This window comes from Berghia stephanieae, chromosome 2, assembly GCF_034508935.2.
Source record: "Berghia stephanieae isolate SIO BIC M18660-M18661 chromosome 2, UCSD_Bste_1.3, whole genome shotgun sequence".
Classification (NCBI taxonomy): domain Eukaryota; kingdom Metazoa; phylum Mollusca; class Gastropoda; order Nudibranchia; family Aeolidiidae; genus Berghia; species Berghia stephanieae.
This window is the reverse complement of record NC_088361.1, coordinates 85,260,390-85,285,306: the sequence shown is the minus strand read 5'-3', so window position 1 is coordinate 85,285,306 and position 24,917 is coordinate 85,260,390. Positions and strand designations below refer to the sequence as shown.

Below are 24,917 nucleotides of genomic sequence, written 5' to 3'. Positions count from 1 at the left end.
AGAAGTCTTAGATTTGAGAGTTTTTTTGCCAAGATGAGTGTCATTTAAATTCGATCGATCTTTGAAGGACGAGTTTTTTCTGGCCAAAATTTTTTATTGTTTTTGTATAGTACGGCAGTTAACTGGTTTTTAAAATGTTATGAAAATGTTATAAAAATTATCAAAAATTGTTTGTTTTTTTTTTTTTTGTTTTTGGTCGTAGTAAGTTAGTAAATATATCGTTTCCATTGTAAAAAACACAATGAGCTTTTTTATAGCACAATATCCACTAAAGGTGCTCAAAGCGCTTTATAAGGGGTCCCTGGCCAACAGCAACACTTAACATTTAGGACGGGACATGACGCGTGTCAGGCGATATTTCAATATTATCGGACAGAGACAACACTGTTAACGGCCATGTACTCATTTTACACCTGAGTACGGTGAGAGAACGGTAGTAAAGAGCCTTCTCCAAGGACTCAACTATGCGCCGAGCGAGGCTTGAACTCAGGACCGTCCGATCCGAAAGCGAGTGTCATACCACTAGACCACGTAGAAAGCCAAGCCAATGTCTGCACCCAGGAACCATGTCGTTTTTTATATATAATGATCTTAGTTTTGAGGTAATTGAAAAAAAAAATAGAGTTATTACCTTAGAGTATGACCAGACCTCAACAAATGAAAACCTAATCATATTATGGATCCAAACATTTAGTGCTATAAATGACATCCGTACGGACCGAATGCCCCGGGGATTTTTGCTTTTATTGGTCTGTAACAATTTCGATCATAACGAGATATGATAGGGTGAATTGGTCGTGTGATTAGAGTGCTACACTTAATGTTTTATGTTTTTTTCTTCTTTATCTAAAACGAGTGACTTGGTCAGATTGAGTATTACAGTCCATGTTGCATATCCAATAAAATAAATAGAAATAATATACATTATAATTTTACAATTTAAATATAGTATAAAATATATATTAAAATTTGATTATTTATATAGAATAATAACCCCTAAACTTGCTCAAAGCGTTATACAAGAGGTCCCTAGCCAATAGTAACACCTAACATATAGGACGAGACACGACTCCTGTTAGGCGATAGTACATTTTTTCAACAAAGACAACAGTGATAACGGTCAGGTACTCATTTTACACCTGACTGTATTTTTTTAACCCGTTCCTTACCAACTACAGGAAAATCGTCACATTCATTACGATCCATTAAACATTCATTCTTTTTCAGATATGATTTGTACATCACTAAACAGAAAGAATAACCACTGCTATAGCCATAAAAACTTAATGCGGTTATGTAAAGCTTTGTTTTGCTGGAGAATGTGTATTATGTCCTTACAGGAGGTCCCGATAGCTCAGTTGGTAGATCAATCGAACAATCCCGGGTCAAGTCCCCAAAAAGTTTCTGACTCCCTGTCCATCTAGCAGTGATTTAGTCGCTGGGTCTGTTAGACTTGGAGGAAAGTACTATGTAGAATCCTAAACAAAGGGTAGCAAGCAGTTGTTATTGTCCTTTTCAGGCAATAGAAAATGGGATAAACTCCGGCTCCGTAAGCCTAATAGCTCTGAAGAACTATATGTCCGTATTGCTCATGAGTTCGTGTGTAAAGAATTCAATGTTTGTATTGGATCGGTATGACATTTCGGGGAAAATCCTGAAAATAGTCGGTAAGGAGAAAGTTAAAGACCTAAATATAAATAAGGATGTTCTTGAAGATGGGGAATCACTGGCGGGAAGACAGGAACCACTGCTTGTAATGCAATGGACTTCAACAGTAATGACGTCACTTCCCTCGTAATGACGCATAGTAACTTAGTAACTGACTCTAAACTATCGGAGCAATGGCGGAGGCCCTTTTGAAATATTTCTCCGACGAGCATAAAAGTGTATCCAGAGGAGAAAAACATTATAAATATGATCATTTTTTTACTTTTATACATTCTGATCACATGACATATGAAAAGTGCTAGCCAGCGTGAAGAATAAAAAGTACCGATTTTCTTTGTTTAGAACCACGCTGCTCGCCGTTGCTGGGCCGTGACATCAGACTAGTGAATCCAATTGTTAAAAGGAGAACACTTTCAGGTTTCACTTGCAGGTAGGTTGTTTGAGAGCAAGATTCGCCAGAAAAATCATAATACCTGTGTCATACCTGGAACATAGAAATAACAAGGGTGTTCTTGGAGGAGTGGAAAATCTGGGCGAAGAAAGGAACCACTGCTTGCAATGCAATGGTTAAAAGAAAGAAACTTTCATGGTTTGGACATCTGGCTAGACATGACGGCTTGTGCAAGACAGTTTAGGATGGTATGATGGAAGATCAACAGAGAAGAGAAAGACAAAGGAAACGTGACAGAGTTGATAGAGAAGACCAATGACTGAGATGTGTGGATCGGATTGTGAAGGCTGCATCCAACAAGTCACCCCCACTCCTTACACCTTTTCCAACGACCACCCGGTGATCCGGGAAAGTGCGAGTAGGTGAGTGAGTGAGTGAGTGAGTAGGTTGTTTGACATCGCAAGGTCCCGGATTTGAGAGTTTTTGCCAAGATGAGGGTCATTTAAATCCATCGATATTTGAAGAATGAGTTTTCTGGCCAAATTTTTAAATCCGGGTTTTTTTAACCAGAGTACGGCAGTTCACTGATTAATGAGAAATAACATGAGGGAGACTGTTCAGGGTGTAATAAATGGAGTCGTTCCCAATGCTATACCCCCAAGGATGCACCGCCGTTGAGACTCGTTCGAAATTCTAAACGCAAGAATTCAAGAATCCTACAATAGCGCCCCCTGCTCGTATTAATTTATTTACAAGTCCAATAACCCATGCTGTTATGATCTCCTTATTGTAATGAAGTATTCACTATTACAACTTCGAATCGTGGAAACTAGATCTAAAATAATGTTCGAGAAACATCTTTTTACATGCACAATCGATAGACATAAATAAAAAAATAAAATTCTCTTTATTCATCCCCAAGAAAATGTGTCTTTAGAGTCAATTCCCAGGAGACTGGAATAACCCAGGCGTCAACCGCAGTGCAGCGCCGCAAAAACTCCTCTTTGCATCAGATATACATTATGTAACGCTTAAATTTGAGTCACCGTCTCAAAACGGTATTGTTTTGGAATGAACCGCACCTCTATAAATAAATTTATAATAAAACATATATTAAATAAGAAATAATATGAGTGGGTTTTTTGTCAAAATAAGAAATGTTAATATTGTCTACTATAGGGAATATAAATTAATCACAAGCCTCAAATTCGTGTCTATTCAATTTCCAGCATCTCGCCATAATACAAAGGGAAAAGTGAGGGCAGCGTGGCTCAGCGGTACGGCCTTTGCTCCGCATCCAAAAAGTAACGAGTTCCATCGCCCTCCGCTGCGAAGTGTGGCCTTGAGCAAGTCACCTCCCCCTAGCTCAATTTTTGGCGCTTCACTGCGGCTGACGCCAGAGTTATTCCAGTCTTCCCTTGATATAGACCCTAGAGACAAATTTCCCCTATGGGATGAGTAAAGGGAATTTTTTTTATACCGCTTTGAGACGATGGGTCACACATTTTTCTTTTCTATATCGCAGGTTTTGTGCGATCTTTTTTCATGACATTAGGTTACTGACCTTTGTACCCCAGGCTCGAACTCCGTAGACGGGGCTGTAAACGGGGCAAAATTATTGAGAAGGAGAGAGAAAAAAGCTTTTTACTCACATTCTATTAAGGTATTCACGTGTCGAATGTGAACTTGACCGGTAATAGCAATGTTTTATTGGGTAGAATTTGGTCAATTACGCCTTTCCGTCCGTAATGGTTAGATGCCGACTATTTGGCATTCCACGAACAAATATTAAATTATTAAATAGTCCACCTAACAAATGTCAGTTGTGAACAGGAATCAATGGCGTATCTCCAAAGTGAACAAATTGGGGTTAACTCTCTCCATACCGACCATTTTCAGTATTTTGCCAAAATGGCAGGCTTAACCAGCAGAAAAATTGATTTTTTAAAACTCAAACAATCTCTTTACAAAGAACCATTATGTTCTTATTAATTAAACAAAGATCATTCTTCAAAGTTTGTGATGTACAAAATAAATCTGAATAAGAAAAATGTATATTGTGTCGTAACAAATGTGACGATTTTGCTGTAGGTGGTGAGGAGAGGGTTAATAATCTTATGCAAGAAAAAAATAACAACGAAAGTGCCTGACGATATCTATATTGATCTTAGATTTATTTAATTATATTTAATGAATTAATATTTAATTAATATTCAATTTAATTATATTGCTGAGCTCGAACCCAGGACTTTCCGGATAAAGTATATTGTAATACCCTAACCACTCGACCACCTTACTCTCTCTCTCTCTCTCTCTCTCTCTCTCTATCCCTCTCTCTCTCTCTCTCTCTCTCTCTCTCTCTCTCTCTCCCAACCCCATGGTAAGCACCTGTCAAGCTGAGCACACATAATTTACGAAGCCCATTCACGCTCATTTGCTCTTGAAATGTCATTCTGCCCTTCACCTGACTAGAGCTAACTCACCTCACCTGACCAGATCTGCGATGTGACTGGCGAGCGAGTAACTTATTTCATGTGGGTAGAACAAACTCAAACCAAACTGATGAAAATTGTCTTCAACGAGTTATCAAAACAAGTTTAACTTACTTCCCTCTATAGGGAATGAGATTAGCGGAAGAGTAGCGTCCCTTGATTGGACGTCACCCAAAGTCTGTGACGTCACCGGCGGAAAAGTTATTAGAGAGAGAACGTCATGTTGGTTGTGCGCACAACGAGAGGACGAGAGACGCATGCTCATAACCAACATGACGTTCTCTCTCTAATAACTTTTCTGCCGGCGACGTCACAGACTTTGGGTGACGTCCAATCAAAGGACGCTACTCTTCCGCTAATCTCATTCCCTATCCAGTTATCAGTGGGTTTTTTTTTACCTTATAATGCACTGCTAGGTTGTTATTTTCATTTATATGCATAACTTTAGAAAGTCTGATATATCGAACTCATACCATAGACTTAATCAGGATTGTTGTATGAACAAGTTTGATATAAAGATATAATCCTATAGAACTTCCATGTTTTTTTTTTCGAACAATAATTGCCCTTCTAAGCAATGAATCAGAATGTCCATTGTCTATCCTGGTTGTCTGTAGCACGAAATAGCGTACAGTTTATACCCTTTGTATATAGCGTGTTAGCTGACAAATGCAAATGCTGCTGATTCAAGATCGAAGAAATACTTAACATTGGTAAAATTATGGGATGGAAGCTTCAATTTTTAATGAAGAAATATAAAGTGGACGTTTCGGGTCTCCCTTTTATCAACTAAACACGCTGAATGAAACACTAAAGACTAAACACTAAAGACGAAATTACAATATCGTGTTTTGTTGACAAAAGTTAAACCCAAAACTTCCACATTATCTGTCTTCGTTATCTAAATTAAAATTTCATTCCAGTTCACTATTGTTTTGTCGTTTGTTTGTTATTTGTTTAGTTTTTTATTGTTGTTGTTTTTGTTTTTTTTAATGACAAATCAAATTTAGACCCGAATACAAAATCTCTTCGGAGTGAACGTAGGAAGATATATGAATAGTTTGATTTGCCTTATAGTGTGACATTCGGCTTCAAAGCTGCAAGTCCCAGGTTGAGAGCCCAAAGACTCTTTACCCAAATTACCCGGGTGTAAAATGGGTGCCTGTGTGTAAAATGCGTTGTCTCTGTCAATGAAAGAAGATTTAAAAGAGCCAAAGAGCTACTTTGCTGTTGACTTTGAACTCCGTGCAAAATTCTTTCAGCATACCAAGTGAATCATGTGCCATGTGAAAGGTCATGTGGATGGAGTTTTAAGGCTATATTGATACGAACCGCATCCTATCGTTTGATAGCTTTAATGATTCTTTTAACCAGTTAATAACCATGCTCTGGAAAAAAATGTATTTTAAGTTTTGGCCAAAAAACTGGTCCTACAAATATTCATCGATTAAAATGGCCCTCATCTTGGCAAAAACTCTCACACTTGGGACTTTGCAAAGTATTCTGTAGTCCCAGGTTTGAGAGTGTTTACCAATATGAGGGTCGATATAGATCGATCGATATTTGAGAGACGAGTTTTCTGGCCAAATATTTAAATACGTGTTTCTTCCAGAGCATGACAGTTAATTTGTTCCATTACCTACGTATTCCTTCATCGCATCTCTTTTGTGTTAGCCTATGAGATTCTGTTTTCAAATCAGTATATTATTATGTCACTGTGTTCCATTGCGTGGTGGTCTGAAGTGTTGTCTTCATTCACACATCAAAGACAAAATAAAGTGCCTTTGATTGCCAACAAAAACAAACACCGAAAGGTGACGTGGAGTAAACATTATAATCTGCCGCGTAGAGGAAACGAAACTGACTTCGTTCAGCTCTTTGTTATTGTTTACAAACGGATATTATGGTGATTAGTTCTCGCTAAATTACATCGATCAAACGTTAAAGGTTACATACATTTGTGTGTGTCGGTGTGTTAAACTGACTGGCAGATGATGTGAGTATTTTGCATAAACGCATAGCATATATATAGAGTAACACACTTTTTAAAACTTTGACCAGAAAAAAAATGTTCATGTGCCTAACATTCTGCCAGGCACAAAAGAAAAGACAACGTAAAAATTTAAAATAGATATTTCAATTTTAAGACAACATCATTGAAATATGACCGAAATGGTTCACGATAACATTGAGTCTAAAGCAGTAGCATTAAAAACCAAATAAAAAGAAGATGTCGTTGGCTGGGTTATGGGGCCAGAATGGAAAAAGGGCCACTTCCCAAGACAGCCCTCTACTGGACAACAGATGGGAAGAGACAGCAGGGGTTAGCCCAAAGAAACCTGGTGATGGACCATGGAAAATGAAATAAAGAAAGCAGGCTTGTCCTGGAAAACAGCCACCACAAAAGCAACCGACTGCAAAAAAAAGAGATTTCTGGTGGACCTATGTACCTAAAGCCGCAGCCATCGTTAACACATAGATAGTATGCGCTTGGCTAAGAAGCTCACAACATTGCCATCCGGAAGTATAACGGACCAACACACAAAACTATGTGTAACCTTGAACTTTTATAGTCTGGTTAATAGTTTATTGAGAATTACTCATAAACGCGGATGGCAAAAAGCAATAACAAAGACCCGAGTGACGTCAACTTCATTTTATCTATAGATAGTATGCGCTTGGCTAAGAAGCGTTTAAGGTTACACATAGTTTTGTGTGTTGGTCCGTATTACTTCGGATGTCAAGGTTGTGAGTTTCTAAGTCAAGCGCATACTTTCTATATGTGATCCATTGCGTAAAATTTGGTATCTTGCCTGATTATGCACGATGAAGAAAATAGAGTTAAGATAATATAATAGGAATCTGGGAGTTTCTATTTTGTTTGTTTTACTTTTTTTCAAATATTATATTTAGGAGGGACGCAGAAAGTGGCAATGGGTTAGCCATACCCTGCGGAAAGAGCCCTGTAATACAGCCAAGCAGGCTCTCAAATGGAACCCACAGTGCAAGAGGAAACGGCGTCGGCCAAAACAGACTTCACTCAGCTGTTTGTTATTGTTTTTCGCCAGCCATTTTTATGAAAAGTTCTCCCTGAATTGTATTAATCAGACTACTAACAATAAAGGTTACACACCATTTGTGCATGTTTGTAACTTATATCGGGCTCGCGGAATGTTGTGAGTAAATTAGCTTAGCGCACAGCATCATGACAGAGGTTGACTCCAGCATAATCAACCTTTATGAGACGACTGGTTATATAGTATGTGTGAATATGGGAATCGCCTTCGGATCGATAGGTCCAGGGTTCAAGACTCAATCTGATTGGCGAATAATTGAATCCTTTTAAAAGATTATTTAATTAAAATTCTCTCACCACACGCAGGTGTAAACTATAAACCAGGTCGTTAACAGCGTTGTCTCTGTTGTAAGAAATTGCAACATCGCCTAATAGGCGTCATGTTTTGCCCTACGTGGCATGTGTTCATGTTGTTATTGGTTAGGGATCTCTTGTAACGCACTTTGAGCACGTTTAGTGGATATTGCTCTATAAATGCTGAAATTATTATATTTAACTTAAAGTTAACTCACTCAATCCTAGAGCTTTTTGCTACTATTCAAAATTGGAAAAAAAAAAGTTTTAAAAAAGGAGCATGTACATAGATCGTTTTATTCATTTATCATTAACATGTAAAAATCAAAAATATTAGTTTTGATACTACTCCTATAATTTTGACTCAGAAAAAAATGTAATAAATAGGCATGGGGTAAAAGTAACCCTGGGTATACTACGGATAGAGTCTGTGTTAGGGTTGAGTGAGTTATCTTTGATACATCACTCCAACATAATACCATTTTCAGACGGCTGGTCACATATTCTCTAGTTCACCTTTCAACATCTGGCATAAACGTCTACTAATTGAGGGGTGTCCTTTACTTGATGGCCTGTAGACACATCTAGCTTCATCTTATAATATATTATCTGCCGGAAACATGCATTAAAGATGAGAAAATGAATAGAGTTCCCTTCATTTAGTCATAAGCAAACGTCTTTCAAAAAATACCTCGAAAAAAGAAAGAACGAAATAACCTAAGCGTTAGCCGCAGATTTGTTGTTTGTTTGTTTTTTGTTTTGTTTTGTTGTTTGTTTTTGTTTTGTTTTTGTTGGGTTTTTTTTTTGTTTTGTTTTGTTTTGTTTTGTTATTTTTTTTTGTTTTGTTTTTTTTTTTTGTTGGTTTTTTTTTTTTTTTTTTTTTGGTTTTGTTTTTTTTTTTTTTTTGTTCAATGAAAAATAAGAACAATATTACGAAACTCCAGTTATGCATAATTATTTGTCGAAACTAGTGCCAATACTTTGTTGTAACTTGTTTTATTATCAGCAATTGTATTACATCGGGGTGTTTTTCAAAGTCTGTAGAACTACTTCACGTTTTAAAAAAATATTTAGTCGTCGATCCCGGGTTTTTTTTAGTAATGTATTTATATTTCTATTGTTTTGTTGTTGTTGTTATTGTTGTTGTTGTTGTTGACTGAAGAAGGGTTTTGAGCTCGAAACGTTCTGTGTTTGGTATTTTGTTATTTTTTAAAAACTTTCATATTCATTTTTTTAAAATCTGCGGCTATGTGGTCTTGTGGTATGACACTCGCTTTCGGATCGGAAGGTCCTGGGTTCGAGACTTGCGCTCGGCGCATAGTTGAGTCCTTGGAAAAGACTCTATACTCACATTCTCTCACCGTACTCAGGTGTAAAATGAGTATCTGGTCGTTAACAGCGTTGTCTTTGTCCGAAAAATTGTAATATCGCCTAACAGGCGTCATCTCCCGTCCTACATTTTAAATGTTGCTGTTGAGCATGGACCCTTGTAAAGCGCTTTGAGCACATTTAGTGCATATTGCGCTATATAAAGCGCAATCATTTTATTTATTTTATTACCTTTTACAGTCCACAGCTTTTAGCAGCTAAGTATCATTTTGACACCGTACCATAAACACTTTTTTTTAGATCATCTTACAGCGATACCTGTGCTCCTTAATTTGTCACGTTCAACTCTTTTAAAATTCTTTCTTCATTCTTTTCCTAGTTTGCTGAATACTTGTGCCAGACGCTGATTAGTTAAAGGGGAAAAGGGAGTATTTATGTTTCCGGACTGTCTGATAGCTAATAATTCTTTTTACAGATGGGATTTTTGGCTGCTTTAAACTTAGCCTAATGAGAGTTAGAGTAGATATGGATGACGACAAAATAAAACACATAATATCTAAATAAACACATGAAACGAAAAGAATACAATTTTCCTTATTCATTCTGAAGTTAATCTTTTTAAAGATAGCTAGCTATCCCTGAAATGGGGTGACTTGGTCTGCTTGTGTTTGTTTTATTGAGGAGAACGATTGTAACATTTAAGAACGCTAAAAATGAAATTTATACTTTTGATCAGTTTGGCCCTAATTTGACTTTTTAGCAACTGGATCATCAAGACACACCACCGTTTTGAGACGATGGGTGACAAGCATCAGTAACACACTTTATAGTCACCTGGAACAACTACAAAAGACGTCTAACTTCCATGTCATGGCACAAGACCGAAGAGCTAGAGCTCATGTGGTCGCTGGTTCGGATAAGTAAGTAAGACGATGGGTGACATTTTGGCATCTTATTTACATAATACCTTTCTATTGCGATAGATCACATAATATTATATCCCCCTGTAACAGTTCGTGTGATTCATGAAATCTCTTCGATGATAATAATGATACCAGGGGCGTGGCTATATTGGTTGATTTGGTGCCTGGCACCGGGTCCATCTTTTAAAAATGGATTACATAATTTTTTAAAATACTTAAACTGAGAAATCGTATATTCCGCCTCTTACTTATTTGAGTAAGTCTTTTGTTTAATTTTTTTCCTTTCTTTTGTATTTACAAATATAGCATGGTTTAAGTCAATTTCTTCTGATTCTGGCACCACCTTACACTGTAAGCATGTCACGCCACTGATGATACCACTTCCTATTGCTTCATCTGGTAACAACTTTGTCCAGAAAAACACTTGTGTCATGCATAGATTGGATTAAAATGACACTCAACTTGTCAAATTTCTTAAACCCGAGACTTCTTTGAATAATGAGTCTTTAGATTCGTTTGACAAGTTTGAGGCAATTTTAATCTTCGATCGATGAATAAAGTAAAAATAGTATCAAGCTAAACTGTGAACATGTTTTTGTCAGTGTACAATATGTCGGGTATCGTAACTTTCCAAACAGCTTTTTCCTTTTCTTTTCAAATACCCTTTAATGGGAAACTAAAGACATTTCCGAGAATCCCGATAAATTAGTTGGCAAAGCACTGGCTTCACCCGGAAAAGCTATGTGGTCTTGTGGATCGGAAGTTCTTGGGTTCGAGCTTCGCTCGGCGCATAGCTGAGTCCTTGGAAAGGGCCCTGTACTCACATTCTCTCACCGTACTCAGGTGTAAAATGATTATCTGGCGTTGTCTGTCGGAAAAAAAATATAATATCGCCTAACAGGCGTCATGTCTCGTTCTACATGTTACGTGTTGCTGTTGGCCACGGACACCTTTTAAAGCGCTTTGAGCAATGTTTAGAGGATATTGCGCTATATTAAAGCTCAATTTAATTTAAAGGGACCGAGATCGATCCCGGGTGAAGTCGAGAATGGTTGTCTGACCTCCCCCCACCCAAGCAATGATTAGGTAGCTGGGGTTGTTAGATTGCTATTTTGATAAACTCCAGCTCCACGGGCTTCATGGGTCCGGACTTCTAAAATAAATAACAAAGAGCCGAGTGACGTCAACTTCATTCCTTCTATATTAAAATAAAAGTGGTTTGTAAGACTGCAGCAATGTATATGCAACCTCTTCTTCACAAACTGAGAAGTTTCTGGTATCTTGATATAGATAGCATGCTCTTGGCTAAGAAGTGCACAACATTGCCATCCGGAAGTATAACGGACCAACACATAAAACTGTGTGTAACCATGATCGTTTATAGTCTGGTTAATACAGTTTAGTGAGAATTACTCATAAACGCGGATGGCAAAAAACAATAACAAAGACCTGAGTGACGTCAACTTCGAACTATCTATAAACGGTAAGAGCCGAGTAAAACCGAACCAGGCCTGTTAAAAGTTAATCACACGACACAAGCCACTTACCGGGTGTGCTTTATTACCGCATTCGAGAAAACACACACACACACACACACACACACACACACACACTTTTTTTAATGGTCAGAAAACTCATCCATCATTAAATATCGATCGATTAAAATTATCCTCACCTTCTCAAAAACACTATTTAGAAAGACTAGCAAGAGTCCCAGGTTTGAGAGTTTGTAGCAAGATGAGGATATTAATCGATCCATATTCAAAGGACGAGTTTTCTGATTGAAATGATATAAATGTGTTATATCGGAGTATGGCAGTATGATAATATATACACAGAATGCCACATGGCAATGGCTTGGGTCTCTCTCTTAGCCCTTAGGCTCTTTGGTCATAGAAAATCAAGGTGCCCTGTCAAAGCAGTAATACAGAACCATATTATGGCCCGTGGATCCGAAGTATGTAGGTCTGTCGGGAAAAAAATCTCGATTGCAGTTTTCGACAATGCCAGTTCATAAGAAAAGTGCTGACCAGCTGAGCCATCGTGTTTCCACTCTGCCACCTTGATAAATTGAGAATTTCGCTGCTTGAATGTCGAAAACAACATTTGTGACCCTTCGCCTCAAAACAGTATTAAGTCGGGATAGTTAAGATGTTGAAAATTGAATTTATAGCCAGAAATATCAGACTTGTGTTGAGTTTGTATGTATTATTGAGGAGAATGGATACCATATTTTAGGGTGCTAATGCCAACAATTTATATTTTTTGATCAGTTTAACATTTAATTCAGCTTTTAAGCATCTGGTTCGTTCCGACATAATACCGTTTTGAGACGCTGGGTCACATTTTTATATGAAAAGTAAAGATTAAATTGAAATTTGTTACAATTTCAGTTAACTTATATTGTAGATGCTTCTGAGTTATTGTCTTCGTGTCAACACTGTGGAATGTGCCGACGGACTCTCGAAATTAAAAAAGAAAAATGTCCAGTAGAATCACTCTTCAAATATCAATTGATTAAAATGACCTCATTTTGGCAAAAACTCTCTTACCTAGGATTTTGCAAAGTCCCCAGTTTGAGAGTTTTAGTCAGGATGAGGTTCATTTTAACAGATCGAATTCTGAAGGGCGAGGTTTTTATTTAAATCTCAGATTTAGGCATCTGTTTAATTCTGTCGGTATGTTGATGATTGGGGATATGTGATATTATGTCTCAAAACGGAATTATAATCGAGTGACCCCCCCCCCCCCCCCTCTTCCCACCTCCGCCATATTCAAATATAATATTTAACACTTATTAAAAGAATTGAGTTTTTATATAGTGCATTATCCACTACACGGGTTCAACAAGCACTTAATATGTAGGACGGGACAAAGTGACCAAGATCAATACCGAGTGCTGTAGACAGTATTCTCTTAACTCCTCCCCCCCCCCCCCTCTTCCTGTCTACCCAGCAGTGATTGGGTGTTTGGTTTTACTAAATCTGGAGGAAAGTACTATGCGATAGACTGGCGTCCTATCCAAATGTTGCAAATAAACTATTGCTATTTTTTCCGTTTCACGTTATAGAAACCGGGATAAACTCCAGCTTCTTGGACCCAGACTACTTAACAGGTTTGGAAAGTATCCCCTCCAAATGCAGTGCCTTTCCAGAATAAACAGAATTTAATTGAAGGAACGCGATGATGGCAAGTACGTTGTAATTTGACCTGATTTCTATTCCACATCGAAACGGAAGGCTAAACAAATTAATTGTTAACCAGATAATTGCCGTGCTCTGGAAAGACACGTAATTATAGATTTGGCCAGAAAACTCGCGTGTTACCAGTATGAGAGCATTTGCCAAGATGAGGGATGTTTAAATCAACCTATAATATTTCGAGGACGAGTTTTCTGACCAAATTTTTAAATACATATTTTTCCATAGCATGACAGTTAACCAGTTAAAATTGATATATCATTTTGAAGAGAAATTAATTGTAAGGTAAACTAAGTGCTAGCTATTATTGATCCTCTGATTACAACCATTGGAAAATCGTCACATTCGTTACAGCCATTTTTCTCATTCGAATTTCGCTAGTACATTAAATCTTGAGCATTTGATTATTTAAAAACTTAAGCATTTATATAGCGCAATATCCGCTAAACATGCTAATAGCGCTCTAGCCAACATCGACTTAACATGTAGGACGAGACATGAAGCCGGTTTGGCGATATTACAATTTGAGTAAAGAGCCTTTTCAATATACAAAACAAAAATGAATTATGCGCCGCTCAGGACCTTCTGATATGAAGGAGAGTGTTATACCACAAGACCATATAGCCACATTAAAAAAATAGTTTTGGCTAAGATAGTTATAAAACCTTAACACTGTCTTGTAGAGCTCGTTTTGCTAAAAAATAAATATGTCTATATAGTAAGAACTTTGCTTTGTGTTAGGAGTGAAAAAATAATATTTTTATGCGGCTATGCGGTCTAGTGGTATGACACTCGCTTTCGGATCGTTAGATCCTGTGTTCGAGCCCCGCTCGACGCACAGTTGAGTCCTTGGAAAAGACTCTTTACTCACATTCTCTCACCGTACTCAGGTGTAACATAAGTGCCTGGCCGTTAACAGCGATTACTCCGTCGGAAAAATACCTGCAATATCGCCTAACAGGTATCCTGTCCCGTTCTACCTGTTACATGTTGCTGTTGGTCAGGGACTCCTTGTAAAGCGCTTTGAGCACGTTTAGTGGATATTGCTCTATATAAAATTCAATTTTTTATAATTTATTTTTGTGTTGGTTCGGTTTGAAGTTTTGGGGAAACGCCTGAAAATGGTTGGTAAGAAGAGAAATAACAAACTACAAGACTTTGAGACAGTTACAGATGATATGGGGGTCTCTGTAACTCAGTTGGTAGAGCACTCGCTTCACAAGCAGGGGGACTGCAATCGATCCGAGTGCAGTCGAGATTTTTTTTGTTATTCCCCCCCCCCCCCTCTGCTTTCCACCCAGCAGTGATTGGGTAGCTGGGTCTGTTGGATCTGGCGGAAAATACCTTGCGATAGACTAGCGTCCTATCTAAAGGTTACAAAGCAATTGCTATGGTCCGTTTCACGCTATAGAAACGGGAATAAACTCTGGCTCCATGGACCGTAGAGCTCTGAAGAACTACTGCAGATGATATTGTTCACCTATAGATCATATTGTTTTAATAATGTATGTTCTTAAAAAAAACGTTGAAACCTGGGATTAAGGAAGAACTAGCCGATTCCCAGGTTTGAGAGTTTTTGCCAAAATGGGGCTCATTTAAACCGATCGATATTTGCAGGACGAGTTTTCTGGCCAAATTTTTAATGCGTGGTTTTCCAGAGTTTAAGGCAGTTAATTGGTAAGAATCCTTTCGTATATTTTATCCTGTGGCTTAGTCTGGGATTGCAAACTCGTTTTCAGAGATATGCCGTATTATTTTAATTTGTAATTACATGTACGGTTGCCAAATTTTGTTCAGAGATAGTTCATATTGTTATAACACTGTGTGTTCTTAATTACATGTCTCGGATTACTAAATTTTGTTCAGAGATAGGTCATATTGGTATGACAATGTATTTTATTAAATTTATGTCTCGAATTACAAAATTTTGTTAAGAGATAGGTCGTATTGAGTTAACAGTGTATTCTGTCAATTATAAGTAGGATTACCAAATTTTTGTTCAGATATTGGTCGCATTGTTTTAATAACATAACATAACATATCGCATAGAGCGAAATAGGATAAAATCCCTTGAATGCCCTTAATATTATTTGTAATGCTAGAAATCTAGTAATTGAAAGATTACAATAATGATACATGTGGTAAAGATAGTATATCAACTTAAATGTACGCATATATGCTAATGTAGTGTGTTCTGAATTTCATGTCTGGGATTACCAACTTTTGTTGAGAGATAGGTCGTATTTTTTCGCAATGTATTATCTTAACTACATGTCGGATTACCAAGTTTTTATGGACCTACTCATTGTCTTTAATGAAAAAAAAACTCAAATTAAAGCAAACTGTTCTCCAATAAATAAGAGATAAATAAATAAGTTCATAACTTGATTTCTGATGTTATAATTATAAGAATGTACACATTGTAGAAACATGTATAAACATAAACCCCCAATCGCAATCAAACTCACATCCATACACTAATCCACCCACCCAACAACCACAGAAACAAACAAATACACTTCCGTTTCTTCCCTATATAAAATATTTTAATGATTATCTTTATTTCAAACCTGGGAGTCCCGATAGATCAGTTGGTAGAGTACTTGATTCACACGCTTGAGGACTTTGATCGATCCCAGGGGAGGTCGAGAGTTCACCAAGCAGTGACTGAGTAGTTGGGTCTTTTTGATCTGGCGGTAAATAATTCGCCATAGTCTCGTGTCCTATCCAACGGGTGGCAAGCATTCGCTACTATCAGCTTAAAGCTATAAAAACAGGGATAAACTTCGGCTCTATAATCCCAATGGCTATGAAGGACTACTTTATCTTATTATAAATCTAGTAATAACTACTAGTATGCTACAGGTTATAAAAATTATAGTTGTACGCGCAACAGAGTATCTATGTCTCTTCAGAAAAAGTGTAGACATTTAATAATACCTTTCTCTGTTTACAAAATTTCAAATTTCCATAGGATGACGTACCATGTATTTGATAAAAATTGAAACATTAAGAGAAATAGGCGTCTAGATCTCACCCTTAAATTTCCATTGACACCACAAACTCGTCTTTGTTTATAATCCAACGAAAAAAAACAAACAGAACAGTAAAATCCACAGAACAGTGAAATGCCGCCTAAAGCAACCTGTAGAAACGATAGAATTATATAGTAATATTTTTGTAGCCAAAATCCGCGGGTTGATTTTGCTCATTCAAATGTCAATACTGTAAGCAATTGAACTCTTACGGACGCTGGCAAAACATGTTTATTTAATTTTGGTCAGAAATCAAAGTATTTCATGAATTGGTGACGTATGATTACCAATACCGCTTTACCAAAATTCTCCCACTTGAAATTCCTTTAAAATAACAGAAAATGTGAGGTTTAATAATTTTGACAAGATGGTGTCAAATAATCTATTGATATAATTTGAGTTTCAAAAATTTTCTGCCACAACTGAAAAGAAAGTCAATTTATCGTTGTGCGACATGGCAGTGTATGTAATGATATACCAGTGCATTTATGATCAAACGTGCTCTTAGTATAATTAGTGTAGAAGGCAGACCGCAGCAATTACACAACATATTGGAGTAGGGCCCTTGATAAATTGTGTGTTGTGTGCTGGTGTAATTATTGGAAATTATTGACAATATGAAAGTGAAAAATTGGAAGCTGGCATTGACTCGTATGGTAAAAATCTGGATGGAGGTAAATAATGCTGGTATGATATATATAATTTATTTAAGAAATAATCATGAAAATAATAATAATAATAATAATAATAATAATAATAATAATAATAATAATATTAATAATAATAATAATAATAATAATAATAATAATAATATAATAATAATAATAATAATAATATTGATAATGATAATAATAATAATAATAATAATAATAATAATAATTATTATTATTATTATTATTATTATTATTATTATTATTATTATTATTATTATTATTATTATAATAGTAATAATAATAATAATAATGATAATAATAATAATAATAATAATAATAAATAATAATAATAATAATAATAATAATAATAATAATAATAATAATAATAATAATAGTAATAATAACAATAATTACGCTGTGGATGATACTATCAATTATGATGATGATGATGATGATGATGATGATGATGATGATGATAATGATGACGGTGATGATGATGATGATAATGATAATAATAATAATAAGAAGAAGAAGAAGAAGAAGAAGAAGAAGAAGAAGAAGAAGAAGAAGAAGGAGAAGGAGAAGAATAGTAGTAGCAGCAGTAGTAGTAGTAGTAGTAGTAGTAGTAGTAGTAGTAGTAGTAGTAGTAGTAGTAGTAGTAGTAGTAGTGGTGGTAGTATTAGTAGCAGTAGTAGTAGTAGTAGTAGTAGTAGTAGTAGTAGTAGTAGTAGTAGTAGTAGTAGTAGTAGTAGTATAATGATTATAATTTCTTTTTTGACATGTCAAAAATGAGGTTGAGTTATTTTTTAAATCGTAGTCCCATTCTACATCGAGAACAACCTGTTTACGTCATCCATAAAGTGAAATGGGGGCAGATGGGGGGGGGGGGAGTCGGCAATCGGTTGTTTTTATAATTCTTCAATATTTAGAATTATAGCTTATTTTGAGGTAGAGTTTTTGGAATGCTTTTCACGTTGTAATATAACGCAAATGGTTTAAATGATTCTAATGTCAAATGGTCATGACCACCGCGCTGACGATGATGATGATGATGATGATGATCATGATGATCATCATCATCATCATCATCATCATCATCATCATCACCATCATGATGACGATGATCATGATGATGATGATGATCATGATGATGATGATCATGATATCAGCCAGGGGCGTGGCTTTATTGGTTGATTTGGTGCCTGGCACCGCATCCATCTTTTAAAAATGGATTACAGCATTTAAAAAAGTAAAACTGGGAAATGGTATATACCACCTCTAACTTATTTGAGTAACTCTTTTGTGTATATATATTTCTTTTTTTTTTTTTTTTTTTTTTTTTTTTTTTTCAAATATAGCATGTTTTAAGTCATTTTCTTCTGAGTCTGGCACCACCTTATACTGTAAGCATGCCACGCCACTGATATCAGCTATCATCTACACGCCAGTCCTCTCTTTCTCTCTGTGTCTCCCTCCCCCCCCCCTCTCTCTCTCTCTCTCTCTCTCTATCTATCTATCTATCTCTCTCTCTTTCTCTCTTTCTCTGTCTTTCTCTCTCTCTCTCTCACCCCCTCTCTCTCTCTCTCTCTCTCTCTCTCTCTCTCTCTCTCTCTCTCTCAATCATTATTGATTTACACTGTCTAATCACTAAATAATCTATTGTCATGCTTCCTATAGATAATAAGAAAACGACGACCTCTTATCATATCTACGCTGAATGGCAAAAATCTGTATCTGAACGTATTAAACTTATCGCAGTTCTTTGAAATCATCAGCACCGACGTGAACTTATTTGTAGGTCTGAAAACCCAATTCTTTATGGCCTTATTGTTGTCATGGAAATCTAAAAGAAAATGACGTAAAATATTGTCCATCTCACCAATGTTAAACTAGGCCCATAAGTGGGTTCGGATGATTGTATATATGTACACGTTGATCAGCATTATTAGATAAATTGTCCGCTAATCATTGACTAATTAAGAAGACTGCAGTACCCTAAAAAGATCCGATACAATTAAAATTTGGGCCAGAAGACTCATCCTTTAATGAGAGTTTTTTTTAATAGCGCAACATCCACTCGCTGTCTCAGAGCGCTTTACAAGAGGTCCCAGGCCAATAACAGCAAATCTTAACATGTAGGATTAGACATGACGCCTGTTTGGCAATATACCATTTTTTCGGACAGAATAACCATTTTAACGGCCTGGTACTCATTTTAAACCTGAGTACGGTGAGAGAATGTGAGTGAAGAGCCTTTTCTAAGGGCTCAACTATGTGCCGAGCGAGGCTTGAACCCACGACCTTCCTATCTGAAAGCGAATGTCATACCACTAGACAACTTTTTTTTTTGGAGTGGTAAATGGCGTCGACTGTAGAGCGTCCCTCTCTAGGCCAGGCGGAGTTGTCGTATCAGTAAGGTCGTGGGTCGACCCCCAATCGCAGCGACATTTTTATTCTCTATTGTCTTCTGGCACTTTTCTACTCACTTCATTTTCTGTTATTTTGTCATTTGTTCACTTTCTACTCCTTGATAGATATCCTGCATATTGTGATATCCCTAATCCTTACGGCCATGAAAGTAATCAAGAAATTGCGGAATGATAAGATCAATGACCTAAATATCGGGTTTCAAAGTATTCGATTCCTCGTGGTAGAAACTAGCTAGAGTAACCAACAGATAAGGTCAATCACGTAGATATCAGGTGGGTGACCAAGTAATCGAATCCCAATAGTAATAATGAGATTTTTCTTAAACAGAATCTTTTCCAATTGATGACCGTCTATAATCAATGAGTAAAAAGATAAGTAGAGAGGGGGAGGGCGCTTGGATTTGTCCTTCATAGCCACAAGGCTTAGGAGTTTCGACCGATTCCATAGCGTGATTGCTTGCTACGTTTTGGATTGGAAGCTAGATTATGGGGAAAAATACTTTCCGGCGGATCTAACAGACTCAGCTACCTAATCACGTACGGCCTATTCAAAGGGCAGCAAGCAATATGGCTGTTGTCCGTTTACGCTATAGAAACCGAGATAAACTCCGGCTCCACGTACCTCATGCATTATCATCTATTATGAGATGATAGTGGCCTCATGGCCCTGGAGGACTACTGTACCATAACAAAGAGCGGTAACCTTTTTGATTAAGTGGTCCAGTTGTTTAATGCCAGCAGCTTCTAATGGTGCCTCACACTATTATGTTATGACGATCGACCCAATCTGCAAATTCTTTACTGCACTCGTGCATCGTCGCAAACGCGCCCGGAAGCTTCGTCACAACACACCGTACAACTAGATGCTCTGCAGTTTCGGGTTTGTTTCCACATCGGGTACATGTTGGACAAGTGGAAAGTCTCCAATGATGAAGCGATTTTGCCGTGAGGCAGGTTCTCGACAAAAGCCGATTCGCTATCACCCAATGTCTTCTCTTACTGGTGGAGAAGCCTGGCAACTTCTCACCTAGTTTCGAGGACTGTATGTCCCCGCCCCCTAGAGGGATTGAAGTCGTCCAAACCGACTTCCATCTCGTATATGCATCTATGTCCGTAGTCAGGGAATCTGCGCACAAAGGTTGCCGGGGCTTATTTCGACTCGAAACGGTGGCAACGTCCATTTTGCGCTTGAGACGGCTATCCTCTTAAACGGCAAAGTACTTGTCTCATACAGACGAATAGGGACTGAATTCACGATACATTGTATTTTGAATACTTTCTCCAATCCATTGAGAGGGGAATGAATGAATCAATGAATGAATGAAGGAAGGAAGGAAGGAATGAATGAATGAATGAATGAATGCAATGATGGCTGAAAGTACTTCACTTCAAAGTAACATTTAGGAAAAGGGTGACCACAAAAATAATCAAATACTAAATATTGTTGAAAAATGAACAAAAATCGTTTTTATCAGTTTCTTTGGGCGATATAATGAAAAATAATCCAAACATATTTGACGATTTATTACAAATATAGAAGTGGATGAGTAGAAATAGTCTTTTAAAGGTTCAAAAAGTGCGACAAATCTATCAATTTTGTATTACTGTTATTACTATTATTATTATTATTATTATTATTATTATTATTATTATTATTATTATTATTATTATTATTATTATTATTATTATTATTATTATTATTATGAGTATTAGTATTATTATTATTATTATTATTATTATTATTATTATTATTATTATTATCATTAGTATTAGTATTATTATTATTATCGTTATTAACATCATTACTATTATTAGTATCATTATTATTATTACTTTATTATTATTATGATTATTATTATTATTATTATTATTATTATTATTATTATTATTATTATTATTATTATTATTATTATTATTATTATTATTATTATTATTATTATTTATCATTATTATTATTATCATCATTATTATTATTATTATTTTTATTATTATCAATATTCTTATTGCTATCAATATTATTGTTTATTATTATTATTATTATTATTATTATTATTATTATTATTATTATTATTATTATTATTATTATTATTATTATTATTATTATTATTATCATTATTATTATTATAAGCATCATCATCATCATCATCATTATCATCATCATTATCCTTATGTTTTTTTTATAATTTTTATTCCGTATCTTCATCACCATTCAGGCATCGTTAAACTCCAACCCATAACAATTACAAATTATGAAAATGGAAACACATCGGACTGTGCTAATGAAATTCATACATCTCTTTTTATTACCGTGGTGTGTTACCCCGTGCCAAATATCACTGCCAGCATAATTAGAAACATCTCATACTCCAGCAATGCATTTGCTAATTAACGTTTTACTTTTGCTTTGGCAGGGGCTACACATCAGTTGCTGCCAATAAATGGTTTAACGGTTGTAGTTCTCGAGAAACAAGAAGCATTTATGATCAATTTCTCGATTTTGTTTGATTTTATTCAGAAGTGTTTACGGCGAAAGTTAAGTCTTCCCATTTATAAATAAAATAAAAATAAAATAAAATTCCCTTTATTCATCCCATAGTGGAAATTTGTCTCTAGGGTCCATTCCAAGGAAGACTGGAATAGCCCAGGCGTTAGCCGCAGTGCAGCGCCGCATTTACTTAAATTAAGTTTAATACCGTGAAGATGCAAGGCAATTTTTTTATTAAAAAAGATCATAAACAAAAAAAAAATGAATACAACAGTCTTTTAAAAAATATCAAAATGCCAAACGCCGACCGTTTCAGGCTAAAAACGCTTCTTCAGACAATAACAAAAACAATAAAAATATTTATTAATATATCGATTAACCCTCTTCATACCAGCCATTGTCAGGATTTTCCCCAAAACTTCACACCCAACTAACACAAAAATAGATTTTAGCAGTAAGTCCTTTCCATACATAATTTCTTTAGCAAAACATGGTCTACACCACATTGTTCATTTTTTTAAAATTTTATGATGTACAAGAGAAATTTGAATTAGAAAAGTGTTGGTTGTATCGTAACGAATGTGGCGATTTTCCTATAGTTGGTAAGGAGAGAGAGTTAAATTCGAGACAGTGAAGTAACGGTCACGTCTTGAAATGGCATCACGACATTTTTGTTCTGAACTTTAATCTGAATGTTATCAACTCTACAGGTTCGACTCAGTTCGACTGAGTATAATTTGTATTGGAGGGTGGATAGAGTTGTTGAATGTGACAGCCATTGTTGTTTGTGTTTAAGTTGTTGATTACTTTTAGAGTCACAGCTTCTATTAAAATGCGTGCTTGTAGATAGTAATGAAACGGAGAGCAAAATATGCTCATGGCTTTTTGCTTAGAGCCATGGGCGAATCGCAACACTTGTAGGCCGATGTTTGTTTTTGTTTTCAAGGGTTTTACGGCGCTTGCAACACATTTAGGTTATATCAGCGCCAGTAAAAAGGAAGAAAATGAGACAGTAAAAAGTTCTAGAATTATAATTAAAGCACCCAAGAGAAAGTAAGACAAAGGGGAACTGGGAACAAATAGGGATCAGATGTAGATTCCAAGAGCACACTACCAATGTACTTAGTTTGAGATTACCTATAAGTCTCATCCGGACACAAGCACAAAATCCAACAAAGAGGAATGCACTCAAATAAGCACATTATAAATTCAAAATTACAAATATAATTATAATAGCACATAACAGAGAGATGATTTACAAGGAAAAGAAATATCATCTCCCAAAACAATAACTATGCATTCGACTGTTTCCCTCCCAGCCATGACTCCGGCCAGAGCCATGACAACACCAAGTGATCTCATTCAAAGACAAAGACAGAAAGCATGTTGGAAAACAGATATAAGGGGATAGAAGACACAGCATGTACCTCCCTGCCCACTGTGGGAGGTCTGGAACCCCACCCAGTTGTAGACCGAGACATAATGTCGCTAAAGCAATTGTTTTTCAACCCAGACATGTTTGACATCAATAAGCATTCAATTTTCACTTAGTATTGCGAAAAAATGTGAGTAAAAATTCCTTTCCCGAGATAAAACTTTGCACCATTCACCGCTGGACTCCACGCTGGTCACTAGCCCGTGCGATACCACAATGTTGTCATGCAACATACAACATAATCCATATAACTTGCCATCTACTCCACAGTTTCTCTAGAGATAAGAAACGAATATGTCACTCAGTTTTTGTTCTTATTTTTAGACAGCCTGTTTGTGATTCGTTCTCAATAAAATAGATCAATTCAATCAGACTATAAAAGTTAAAGGTTTTACACAGTGTTGTGTGTTGGTACGTTAATTAGGCCGGCATATGATGTGAGTACTTTACCTAAATGCATAGCATCAATATGCTCATAAATATTGGATTTTTGAGAAACATATTTCCATATGGATATTATGTGTATCATTAACACAACTTCTTACTTAAAGGGAACCACTGTGCGTGTGATAGTCACTCCCATGGGCGCAAATAGGCTAATGTTATTGACCGTGAGGAATTCCATTAGTTTTCTTGCCCCTTTTACCATTGGATAAAGATAAAGATAGTGTTTGGGAGCTTACATGTAAAAGGTTTTTACACAAGTCTACAATATGTATGAGGAATGATAAGATGAATATGTCATATAGATAGTATGCGCTTGGCTAAGAAGCTCATAACATTGCGATCCAGAAGTATAACGGACCAACACATAAAGCTATGTGTAACCTTAAACGTTTATAGTCTGGTTAATACAGTTTAGTGAGAATATGATTCAATAGTCTGTTTGTCACGTGGCCAAGCAACGGCGAGCTAAATGGTTCTAAACAAAGAATATTGGTACTTTTTATTCTCCATGCTGACTAAAACCTTTTCAAATATCATGTGATCAGAATGTATAAAATTCAAAACATGATCAGATTTATAATGTTTTTCTCATCTGGATACACTTTTATGGTCGTCAGAGAAGTATTTCATAAGGGCGTCCGCCATTTTCCCGATAGTTTAGAGCCAGTTACTAAGTTACACTGCGTCATTATGGGGGAAGTGACGTCACGTCTATTGAAGCATATTACTCATAAACGATAATGTCAAAAAGCAATAACAAAGATCCGAGTGACAGATAACGTGGAGGAAGCTATCCTGTGATACATTCAATAGCAGCATACAGAAGGTCACTGGTAAATTGAACTCAACCAAGACCAGAAAAGATTCACAGCGGAAGGAATCCAAACAAGCCGCGTGACAGAGCTTGACAAGCTGGACGCTTTTTTTCCTTTCGAAGACTCATTTGTTTGGTTTCTTTTCTTGGGAGTTAGGGCTTGGGGTGGAGGCAAGGAAGAGGTATGATCTAGAATCTAAGAGGGATTCTCTCTGCTTCTGGTGTGTGTAAGAGTTTAACTAACTG

At 36.2% G+C, this 24,917-nt stretch overlaps 1 protein-coding gene across 3 annotated transcripts in view; it reads right to left on the bottom strand.

Moving 5' to 3' along the window:
- Window positions 1-24,917, bottom strand: part of LOC144965713 (Kv channel-interacting protein 4-like) — a 614,382-nt gene that overhangs the window by 476,824 nt on the left and 112,641 nt on the right. The window contains exon 1 of one of the 3 annotated variants that reach the window (XM_078901322.1): window positions 15,944-16,566. The exons of the other annotated variants lie outside the window; for them this stretch is intronic. Within the exon in view, the coding sequence (XP_078757448.1) occupies window positions 15,944-16,118 (175 nt within the window). The 5' untranslated portion in view covers window positions 16,119-16,566. Of the gene's footprint in view, window positions 1-15,943; window positions 16,567-24,917 lie in introns of those variants that run through there. 3 annotated transcript variants of the gene reach the window in all.